This window comes from Dromiciops gliroides, chromosome 2 (assembly GCF_019393635.1).
Source record: "Dromiciops gliroides isolate mDroGli1 chromosome 2, mDroGli1.pri, whole genome shotgun sequence".
Classification (NCBI taxonomy): domain Eukaryota; kingdom Metazoa; phylum Chordata; class Mammalia; order Microbiotheria; family Microbiotheriidae; genus Dromiciops; species Dromiciops gliroides.
The window spans coordinates 427,654,440-427,666,954 of NC_057862.1; the positions used below are offsets into that span (position 1 = coordinate 427,654,440).

General features: G+C 43.3%; 1 protein-coding gene across 1 annotated transcript in view; it reads left to right on the forward strand.

The window, feature by feature from the left end:
* The window catches only part of DBH (dopamine beta-hydroxylase), a 45,366-nt gene extending 40,202 nt beyond the window's left edge, over positions 1–5,164 (forward strand). The window contains exons 12-13 of the mRNA XM_043987030.1: positions 522–681; positions 3,878–5,164. Coding sequence (XP_043842965.1) covers positions 522–681; positions 3,878–4,009 — 292 coding nt within the window. The 3' untranslated portion in view covers positions 4,010–5,164. The remainder of the gene's footprint in view (positions 1–521; positions 682–3,877) is intronic.
* Positions 5,165–12,515: the final 7,351 nt, after the last annotated feature.

Here is a 12,515-nt window from a genome sequence, read left to right on the forward strand (position 1 = left end):
GACTCAAAACCAGCTCTCATGTTCTTCTCACTATACCATTTGCTCTGGGCATAATAAGAAAGATGCTTTATCTTGGGGAAGCCACTTCATGAGAAAGCATTCAGTGTTGTTATTCAATTATCTCAGTCATGTCTGACTCTTCATTCTGGAGTGGTTTGCCATTTCCTTCTCCAGTTCATTTCCACAGCTGAGGAAATGGAGGCAAACAGAGGTGAAGTGATTTGCCCAGGGTCACACCCCTAGTAAGTGTCTGAGGCTGGATTTGAACTCAGGTCTTCCTGACTCCAAGTCCAGTGCTCTAGCCACTGTTCCACCTAGCTCTCCTAGGATTCACTGTAGGTGGCAGCTATTTCTGAGTCATCTCTGACACACGGCAAAGCCCTAACCCCATTCTCAGTGACCCAATTCTATGAGGCAAGATTAGGTAGCTATTTCTCTTTCTCCTTGTACTGAGGAGGAATTCAAATGTTGTAATGTGTTCTTCCAGTTGACAATTTCTCTCCCCCCACCTCCCATGCCAGGTTTAACAATGAAGAAGTCTGTACCTGCCCCAAGTCTTCTGTTCAAGAGCAATTTGCTTCAGTCCCTTGGAACTCATTCAACCGAGATGTGCTCAAGTCTCTGTATGAGTTTGCCCCGATCTCCATGCACTGCAACAAATCCTCAGCAGTCCAGTTTCCAGTAAGTCTCAGGAAAGGTGGGATCCAAATGGAACTAAGTAGAGAAACTTCAGAAAGTCCATTCTTTAGCTTAGTCCCTAATCCAAGAGCTAGAAAGGGCATTGCTCTGTCCAATCATCTGTGAAATTATACTCAAGAGAAACAGACTCTTAAAAGGAAGGAGTTGGTAGAAGATTAAAAAGCAGGTTGAAAAGCATATGAATTCTCACTTCCCCAACCCTAGGGAATGACAATTGTAGCCAGGTTCTGAGGAGACTGGGTCAGGGATCATGCACAGTTTGAGGAGAACAATATGTTAGGGACAATAGCCATGGTAAGACTATGAAACATAGGTGGGGGAAAGAATGCCCTCTCCCCTTCAAATCCTGGCATTAACTGATAAAGAAGACCTCTGAATAAGTCTTCCTCTCCTTCACACTGCTACAAAGCTAAGAAACCCACAAGGACTTGTCTTGGGAACTTGGGATGGGTCTCTGAGACCATAATCAATACTCGCACCAATGCATGTCTCATCTTTGTACCTCACAGATAGTCCAGTGTTGTCTTATGAGGGCTGTCATAAAGCATATTGTGTCCAGTGTTATAAAAAGCACTTTGTCAGTCTTAAAGTACTATGTAAGTATGAGATAGGGTTGTAGAGTGAAAAGAGAGACAGCCTTGGAGTCAAGAAGATTTGGGTTGGAGTCTTGCTTCTGCCACATCCTGGCTGAGAGACCCTTGCCAAGTCCCCTAATTTCTCACTGTCCTTTGGCAACTCACTAGAATGATCAATTATAGAACTGATGCCAATCTTCATTGGTAGAGGGAATTACTTTTTTGGGAGTTCCTTATGCCAGTAAAGACACAAGTCTGGTCCAAAAAAAATGAGTTGTTATAAACTCATACACCGATGGAAGTGGAGGGGATATGAGAGTTGACCTAGTCCAGCTCAGCTATTTGACAAATGAGGAGACTGAGGCCCAGAGAAAAACGTACTAAAAACACCCTTTTCTTAAAATATCCTCTAAGCCTGGAATGTACTCTCTCTTCCTCTCTGCTTCTAAACATTCATAGCTTTCTTAGAAAATTGGCTTGAATGTCATCTTCTATATGAAGTTCATCCTGGTCTCCTCTGGTTGCTAGTGTTCCTCACTCAGAAATTACTCTGTATGCATTCAGCATTTATTTATGTGTCTGAACTGTTTCTCCCAGTACAATGTAAGCTCCCTGAGGGCAGGGACTGTTTTGACTTTGTCCTTGTAACTGTAGTGTACCAGAGGATAGTGTCTGGAACACTGTAAATGCTAACTAAATGCTTGCTGGATTGGGCAAATAACTCATCCAAGGACACACCGAAAGGGAGTGGCCTGGCTGCAATTTAGAACCTTCTGTTGTAAAGACTAAGGCTAACCTAGTGTAACAAAGTCCAGCTTTCCCAACACTTGGCTGATGACCCTTAATTCATCTCCTGGAGTTCTAAGGATCTTGTGATTCTGAGCCACTGTTCTCTATTCGCATTTTATCAAAATAAAAGCAGGGGTTAAGGTCATAGGGGTTACTTTTGGTGAGAGCCATGAAGGGCAAGACATTCTCTGTGTGACCCTGGGCAAGTCACTTAACCCTCATTGCCCCGCCCCCCAAAAAATTAAAATTAATTTTTTTAAAAAGGGTTTTATAAAAAAAAGAAGTTCTGATCCCATTTTTCTTGGTAAATCTAAGCCACAACATTTCTAGTCTTAAAGAGCTGTGTGGAGGCTATTTCACTCCTCTTGAAAGGATGATACATCCTGTAGTTACCATTTCCAATTCACATTAACAAGCACTGATCAGGTGCCTACTCTACTTTGCACCTAAACAATGCTGGTCACCCAGGAGTACTTAGCAAAAGTGTGAGATCAGAGTCCTGTCCTAAGGCTCTACATGGATAGCCCAGATGAAACAATAAGAAAGTTGTACCCAGATGAATCTAATTAAGTACAAAAGAACGTACTAAGGAGGAATGGAAGTGAAGCTTAACATTGTCCCTAGGGGAAAAGATGCTACAATCTCCCCTGTTCACATTTTCCCATGTCTCACAACCCACAACAACTCAAAATCATCATCAGTTCCTAAGAAACTCATATGGTATGAGCTGAGCTCCTAAACACTTCCCTCAGAGACTAAAAATAAGGATGGGAAGTGGGGGAAGGGGGGAGGGAGGAAGAAGGAAAAACTCTTCTGAAAGTATATGCCTTAGTTTGCTTCCCTCCCCACCCCCCAACCTCCCAGTCATTGGAGACCAAATGAGATTTAGAGACATTTAATGCGTTCACCAGCCAAATCCCAATCCAGCCTGTCAAGAAAACGGAGCTTAGTTCTTATTAGTCACATAGATTTTTATAGCCTGGTGATTCTAAAGCCTGCTACTTTCCCTGAAGCATTCTGTGAGCTCAGCTATTTAATGCTAAATCCAAAGTTTCCATCTTGGAGGGATTGCTTTTGTGCTGGACAGCCTCAGGTGACCTGTGCTGATGTCAGATGTTGGGGAGGATGAAGAACTTAATGTCAGGGTGGGGGAGGCTGCTAAAAAAAAGGGACTTGTTTACAGTGGGTGAGCCTGTTCCAAACATTGCAACTGATCTTGTGTTTTGTAGTAGAAAGTACACTGGGAGTTGGGGGTCTAGGCTCTGACACTAAGGGACTGTGTAAGCTTGGACAACTTCCTTTTTGGACTGTGTCTTCTTCATTTGTTCTGCCATGAAAGATATGATCAAAATTTGGTTCAATTCAATACAAATTTTAACATTCATAAGAAAGAAGGAGATTGATGCTAGAGACAAAGACCATGGGGTTAAGCTTGTAGGCTTAAAAAAATTAAACAATAGAATCAGACAATATCAGAACTGGAGGAAACCTTAGAAGTCAGAATAGCAGAAGGAGAAGGGGCCACAGAGTGCAGAATGTTAGCGATGGAAGGGACCTAAGAGCTCATCTAACCCAATCCATCCATTTTTGCAGAGAAGGAAACTGAGACCCATAAAGATGAAGTGAATTAGCAATAGAACTCTTTGGTCAGTGTTCTTTTCACTATATACTCTTTCTCAAATCCAATTGTAAGATTCATGGGGGAATTCCTTATGGGCATCCCAGTAAATCCACTGAATTAAAGAAACAGGTGAGAGTATGTCTTACCAACTTATTTCCCTGGGTCTCTGACTTTTTTTTCTCTTTCTCTCCAGGGTGAATGGGAAAGGCAGCCTTTACCAGAGATCAAGGTTGGACTGAAAGAGGTTACTCCACAATGCCAGGCCACTGCAGGACTGTCACCTGCTGCTCCTTCACTGGTCAACATTGAGTGGAAAAAAGGCTAGGGGACACTCCTTCCCTTCTTGGCCTGGCCAAATCCCTTCCTGAATTTCTTACCTCTGAGCCAGAGAAAATATAGACCCTGCCTCTTTGGTTACCCTCACCCATCCTTGCTGTATGGCCTAATGCTGATCTTATGGCTAGTTTTCTCCCCTAGTTCAGGACGGACCTGAGAACCTCCCAGAGACATATTCCATCTAGTAAGATGTTCCTTGAGGTTTGGAAGACAGCAGCCTTATGTATGTAAAAGTAGCCCTTTGGGAAGCCTATATTGGCTGAAGTAACCATGGGCTAAAATGGAAATATTTCCAAGCAATGTTGAATGTCTATGGACCATCTATAAGCCAGTATTCCAAGGTTCTCTACTTTCTAGAGTTTCTCTTGGGGCATGAGACAGACCACCACCCAAGTCCTTTGCATTTTGACCCTGATCCCTACATCTACAAGACCCTTTATCCTAGCTGCCTCAGGAGTTTATCCATCAGAGTGCCCCAGTGGGTGAGTCCCAGTGCTAAATTATCTTCTAAGAAAGCAATCTTTCCTCTCCTCCCATTGGCTGTGATCTGTGTTGGTATGTCCTAATATCAAGAGATGGATACAAGCATTATTTGAACACTTTCTCTCTGGATGACTGATTTATGATAGTAGACTTTTCCCCACTCCCAACAAAGGAAGGACATGGTATTTAACCAGTTAGAGATTTCCCATGTCAAATTGTTCTGATTGCAAAGTTAAAGACATTTTCACCCAGTTACAAAAGAAACCCTAACATCACCACCCACCAGAAACCCAAATGAAAAGACCCAAGATCTAAACCAAAGGCAAACTGTTAGGGGAACATGATGAATGTTGGCTTCCTTCCCTCCTTCCACATTTTAGAGTCAGCTTCCAAACAGTGAGGGAAAGTGAGAAAAGAAGGTTTTAGTTAAGAAGGAGGTTCTTTGTCCCCTATGTGATAATAGTTGTGCATGTAACATCAGGTAGAGTGTCTTCCCCTTCCCCAGTGGAAGGCTAACCAACCTTCTGCTGATGAAATTTCTATTCTAAATTGTGAAGGAAAAGCAAAACACTGAGCAAATCCCATAGGATGATATTCCATTGTTCAACGAACACCAGGTGTCCTTGTCCCATAAACCATCTCCTTTCACCCCCATTTAAGCTGATAGGGATGGGGATTGAACCAGTGATTTTACTGGTATAGGGAACCCCTAGATGAGGTAACTCAGTTTACCAATGAAATTAAATATCTTCTCTAAAACATATATCCCTAGCGACCTGCCTAGGACATTGGAATGACCTGCCCTTCGTCACATAGCCATTAGGTGTCAGAGGTAGGATCTGAACTTGGGTCTTGCTGGCTTTAAGGTCAACTCTCTATTCATGCTGCTTCTTGGATGTAATTACTAATTGGTCCCTAAATTCCATTTGGAAAACAGACCAATATTCGGGTACTGGTCCCCCAGATGCCTAGAAACAAAGATGACATATCAGAGCTGACAGAATCCTGAAAACACAAAGGTGAAACAAGCCCATTCGTGGTATGCTTATGTGGACAGTTCCACATAGGAACAGGAAATGCCCTAGAGACTCATAGTATCTCCCAGTTTGGGACCCAAGAGTCTCCTCCCCCATCCTTCCCCCACCCCACACCCACTAAACATGACTTAGTCTCACTCAATTAAGTTCAACACTTACTGAGTAGATGATGTGCTCACTTCAGGGGGTTGGCCTTGTTTTGTCTTCTTTTATTTTTTTCCCATCCTCGCTACACACCAAAATTCATCTAATTGGTGATGCCAAATGATCACCACTCCACTGGCAGGGTTTGTGTTTTGTGGAGAAGGGTGGGGTTGGGGAGTAAGATGTTGGCAAGGACCAGGGGCTCCTTAAAAGACAGCCGCCTGCACCTTTGTTCAGCCTTCCTCTGAAACCAGCCTCCAGGGCTTCCAGTGGGGGATGAACATCTAACTCTATCAGGCCAGGGCTCGAGAATGTCCTGTCACTGCATAGGGAGTGAACTGGTGATGGATGGAGCCTCAACAAATCCCCACAAGCCTGCCAAGTATCTCTGCCTCAGTGCCACACTTCATTACAGACTGTAATGAACGGGTGGGAGACAATCTGCATTGCCGCTTTATAAATCAGGGCTTCGCACAGCTCGTAGATCACAAGAAATCATTGCTGGAAAATGCCAAACCCCGGCACAGAGACAGAAGGCAGGCTTTGCTCTTAGATCATCTTTACAGCAGTGAGATGACACACAGAGCTGGCTGGACCATGCAAGGGGAGTGTGGGCATTCAGTCCTTAGGCAGAGGCCAGCCACTGACCAGGCCGAGATCTAAGGTGATTCCCTTGGAAGAGTAGGCACCATAAGCCTTCCTTAATGCCTTTACCCACTTACTCCAGGCTTCTTCAGTGTCTGCCCCCTCCCTCATTACAAGAGGGGTCCCTTAAAAAAGAGCCAACCTTCTCTTGAGTCTCAAAGAAGAGAAAAATCCTATTTGGCTTGAGAATACTCTCCAGAAGGACAAATGGGCAAATGAAGGTTTGCTGACCATGTTTCTCAAAGAGGCTGGGGATGGTGGGGAGCACTGGCTTCAGGAAGGGTTAGACCAAATGCTCTCTGACATCTCTTCTAACCTGGAGTTGCTATGAAAATTCACCATTGAGGACTCAGCTCATATACATCGCTAAGATTGCCCCTGGTCTAATCACTTGGTTTACATCCCTGTCTGATCTTCTCCAAAACACATCTTTGACCTCTGACCTCTGACCTCAAACTCTCTTCCCTTCAGAAGCCAGGCCTCTGCTAGGCCAGCTTTGATACCAACATTCTAGATGAACTCCTTATACTGTTTGCTTCAGACCTTCTTTCCTATGTCCTTCCCCTTTAAGATGCCCAAGAAACCATTCCCCAGTCTTCCATAAAGCATCCAAAGACTAGATAGCACTAGCAAGGGTCTGCACGCTCGTGACTTGTGTAAGACGAGGAGCTGAGAATGGGAATAAGAAATTTTCTTCCCCAGGTTCAGGAAACCCTGTTATTGCTCAAAGCCCTGTCTTAATTCTCAGGACTTACAAAGAGTTACTCTTGCCTCACTTAGAATTCAGCCAAAGCACCCCGTACGGCAGCCCTACTTCTGCCTCACCTCTCAAGTAGAGAAAGCTTTAGAATCCTCTCTTAGGACATTATTGGTCTTTCATCCTTTCAGAATTACCTTTGTCCTGGGTGGGAAGCCTGTACTGAGCCATAGATGTGCCATCTTGACATATCACCTTTAACTTCCTGCCTGGCCACACTAGGGTCATTGCTTATGAAATGGGTTTCCATGTTTGTTTGCGCCTTCCAAGTCATATGTAAACCAGAAAATTGGCCATTGCTATTGCCATAGTAGAGTGGGGAGATCCAGGGGTCGGGAGGATCTCCATTACTAACTTCCCCTGTGACCCAGGGTAAATTGTTCCCCCTTCCTAGGCCTCAGTTTCCTTATTTGCTCAATAATGATACCACTTAGCAATGCAGTGGTGGCACACTTGGATAGCCCCTGCTAAACATTTTCCTTCTTCGTGTCCCATTTCAGAGGGAGCATTAAGGGCTGATGCTGCAAATGGTATTGAGTCCGGATGAGTCTGCATGGAGAAGACAGTCACTTCTCAGCATTTTGAGCTAGCTATAAGCCGCTGATTCCTCTTTGAAATCAAAGATGACATTATCTTAGCAGGCATGCGGCTAATCTTTGGCTCTGGACTTAAATTGTACAGACAGAGGCATACACATCAATCAGTCTTCCTATTTATAACAGCAGAGGAGAAGGCTTGTTGCTAAACAGAGAGTGGACCTGAGATGTAAATGATGAAAAGGGCAAATTCTCTTGGAGTCATAGAGTCAAGAGGTGAAAGAGGTCTTAGCAACTGAGTCCAGTCCCCTCATTGTACAGATGAGGTAACCAGAAACATTAAAGGTTAAGTGACTTGCCCAGGGTCACACAGCTAGTAAGCACCTGAGATCAGATTCAAACCCAAGTCTTCTTGACTCTGAGTCTAGTATTCTATCAACTGGGCCATACTGCCTCTCCAGGAATGAGGAACAAGACTGGTAGGAAATAAGAAGGAAGGGAGTAAGAATGAAGATATAGATAGATAGATAGATAGATAGATAGATAGATAGATAGATAGATAGATAGATAGATAGATAGATAGATAGAGACTTACATAGATAGAAAGATACTCAGATACAAAGATAGATAGATGATAGATAGATAATATATAACATATGTTTAGCATATATGTATAACATATATAACAGAGAGAGAGAGAGAGAGAGAGAGGGCAGAGAAATTTTGTCCATTTAAACCTTCTATTAACACCTTGATCAGAGTTGTTCCTGTTTTCCCTAGACCTCAGGCACCTCCAAGGATTGTTTCAGAGGTTCAACCTTTTGTTGCTTCATTAGGCTCATAGGATGACCAGTTTAGAACTAGATTTGGTTGTTGTTGTTCAGTTGTTCAGTTGTGTCTGCCTCTTTGTGGCCCCATTCGGGATTTTCTTGACAAAGATATTGGAGTGGTCTGCTATTTCCTTCTTCAGCTCCTTTTACAGATGAAAAAACTGAGGTAAACAGGATTAAGTGATTTGCCCAGGGTCACACAGTTAGTAAGTGTCTGAGGTCAGATTTGAACTCGGGAAGATGAGGTGTCCTGACTCCAGGCCCAGTACTCTACCTCACTGAACCACCTAGCTCTACCCTAAATGATGGGTTACACAGTTATTAGGTCTGAGTCAAAATTCAATACCATGCCTCCTGAATCCAAAGTCATGATTCCAGTCTGTGATTCCAAGAAAAGAATCACAGAATTTAGAGTTGACCAACATCTAGTCCAATTCCCTCTTTTTCCATTTGAGGAAATTGACACCCAGAGAAAGTGACTTCCCCAAGTTCTCACAGATAGTACATGTAGAACCGCTGGGATTCAACCCAGGTCCTCTAACTCCAAATTCAGTGCTGTTGCCACTACCCTAATACTGCTCAAAGAGAAATTACAGACATAGAGACTATTGTTCTTAGGGAGGCTATGTACTCTCTAACCAAGGAAGACCATGAAGAATGAGGCAAATAGGGAGCAGCTAGGTGGTGCAGTGGATAAAGCACGGACCCTGGATTCAGGAGTACCTGAGTTCAAATCCCGCCTCAGATACTTGAAACTTACTAGCTGTGTGACCCTGGGCAAGTCACTTAACCCTCATTGCCCCGCAAAAAAAAAAAAAAAGAATGAGGCAAATACCCTTGTTACTGCATCATAGCCCTGCTTCTAAGTCTCTTCTGCTTAGATTCAATCACTAGTCATTTAGATAATCCCATTTCTGAAGCTCTGACTCTGGTTCTCATTTCTATCTTGCCTTCCTTGAAATTACATTGTTCTTCTGTGGGATGAGCTATATCAACCAATGAATCAGTAAATAAACATTTATTAAGTGTCTACTATGTGTCAGGTACTGTGCTAAGCACTAGGGATACAAAAAGGGCAAAAGACAGTACCTACCCTCAAGGAGCTCACGATCTAATAAGGGAGACAACATACGCATAAATGTGTACAAACAATCTATATAGAGGATAAACAGGAAACAATTGACCAAGGGAAGGCACTAGAATTAAGAGGTGTTAGAGAAGGCTTCCTGTAGGAGGTAGGATTTTAATTGGTACTTAAAGGAAGCCAGTGAGGTCAGTAATTGGGCTAGAGGAGGGAGAGTGTTTCAGGCATAAGGTACAGTCAGAAAAAATTCCCAGAGCCAAGAGATAGAGTGTCTTATTTGTGGAGCAGAGGCCACTGTCACTAGATGAAGGGGTATGAGTTGGAGGGTGGAATTAGATAGGAAAGATAAGAGGGGACTAGTTTATGAAGGGCTTTGAATGCCAAACAGAGCATTTTGTATTTGATTATAGAGGCAAAAGGAAGCCACTGGAGTTTATTGAATATGTGGGGGGCAGGTGACATAGTTGAACCTGCACTTTAGGAAAATCACTTTAGTGGCTTAATGGTGGATGAATTGGAGTAGGGAGAGACTTGAGGCAAGCAGACCCACCTGCAGGGTATTGCAGTAGTCCAGGTGTTCGATGATAAGAGCTTATACCAGAGTGGTGGCGATGTCAGAGAAAAGAAGGGACAATATTTGAGAGAAGCTACAAAGGTGAAATGGACAGGCTTTGGCAACAACTTGGATACCAGGCCATGCGGGTGTGAGAGGTAGTGAGGAATCCAAGATGGCTCCTAGGCTGTGAACCTAGGTTGCAAGTATATACTTCATGATAATAAACTGAAAGTGTTTTAATTTTTTCTCTCTCTCTTTCCCTTCATCCTTTGAAACAAAACAATCTTGAAAGGAACCAGCTTCTGTCAAAGGAGAGGTAGAGTTATTTAGGTCTGAGCAGTTGCTAGGAAATTTATTCTCGCAATAATCACTGGAGGAAAGGAGCCCCCAACTTTATTCTAGAAAAAATTCATGGAGAGAGGCAATTACCATCATAAACACTGGGCATCTGCAATCTAATCTTCCAGTTGGGTTGTGGGGAGGCGCTTGGGCACATTTTTGAGAAGGATGGGACAAGGGGGCCAGTATTTTAAAGGACTGGAATGATGGCAGAGGAAAGAGTGTTTAAAACCTTAATTTGGGGGAGCATTTAAAAAGAAAGCTGAAAGGGGGACAAGGAAGTCTTTGTCATAAACCACTGAATGAGTTCCAGTGGTGGCTGAGGCACTGTGACAGGAGCTGCTCCTGAGAGGACAATTAGGCCAGACGCAGAAATTAGCAGGGCCTGAAGGGAATCAGGCCGAGTCCAAAGAAATTAGGCAGTGAGCCAAGTGAGACTTTCACTGGTCGATTAAAAAGCTAACCCAGAGCTGATGCTATCTCTCATCTTCTGGATAACAATTCTCATCTGGACCTCCCCTGGGAGCAGGTGGCAGCCACATGATTTGGGGAACCTGGGATCCTGATGTGGAAAAAGGATTTTGGAAATCACCTTCATTTTATAGATGGGGAAGTGAAATATCTTTACCAATGTCATGAAGTCAGTGAGTTAAAAGTAGTGATTCAAGCCTGCACTAAGAGGTAGTTCATTACGCTGCAAGGATCACAGGTTTTAGAGTCAGTGAATCAGGGTTCAAATCCTGACTCTGTTGCCTACTACCTGTGTGACCTATAAAATGAGGGGATTGGATTAGATAGCCTTAGACCTCCCTTCCAGCTCTTAGGAACCCAGCCCCTCTGACTTCAAAGCCTATGTTCTTTCTGCATTATGATATGTGGATTTTGAGCTGGAAGGTACCTTAAAATTAATCCACACCTCCCCCCACACACACACACACCGATCTCATACATGAGGGACCTGAGGCTCCCAGAAGTGATGTGATGTGTTTAAGGTCACACAGCCAAGAAATGGCAAAACCACGAGGCAAACCCAGAACTGCTGACTCCTTGTAGGATGTCTTCTCCACTCTACCTCAGAGTCCCTGACCATCCATCCCCTCCAAACATTTACCCAACCACTCATTCTACCACAGCCTGGACATTTCTTAAAATTTGGTCACTCTCTGAGTTAAGGTAATATCTTCAAGAACCCTTTATTAAAATATATACCTGCAGGGGCAACTAGGTGGCACAGTGGATAGAGCACTGGCCCTGGAGTCAGGAGGACCTGAGTTCAAATCCAGTCTCAGACACTTAACACTTACTAGCTGTGTGACCCTGGGCAAGTCACTTAACCCCAATTGCCTCACTAAATATATATATATATATATATATATATATATATATATATATATATATATATATATATATATATATATATATATATATATATATATATATATATACCTGCTAACTGACAAAGGCAACATATGAACATACCCATACATTAGAGTGGGAAGGAACTTTAAAAATCACCTCCTTGCTTTATGCTGTTGTAGACTGTTGTTTGTCCTTCATTCCTGAAGAGGACCATAACATTGGGTTGATATAATGACTTGCACTGAATTGGATTTTAGTGAGGGAGGGCTGTGCAAGGTCACCAGCTTCACTTTCTTCTCCAGAGTCCAGTGGTAAGATATAGATCAGGATGACAGAAGATGACCCTGGATATTTAAGGCAATTTGAGTTAAGTGACTTGCCCAGGGTCCGACAGCTAGTAAGTGTCTGAGGCCATGAGGCTGGGAAAGGGGAAGTGACTTGCTTGAGGTCACACATCAAGTCACTCTGAGGCAGAGTAGGGAATGGGAATAAAATGCTTTCTATAAATCTGGATATATTAGTAAAATTTTCTCATTACACTCTCCTCAATGCCACCCTTTTTTTCAGGCAATAGGGGTTAAGTGACTTTTCCAAGGTCACACAGCTAGTAAGTATATGAGACAGGATTTCAACTCAGGTCCTCCTGACTCCAGCACTGCTGCTCTATCCACTGAACCACGTACCTGCCCCAGTGCCATTCTCTTGCCAAGTATTTCCTCTGGGCT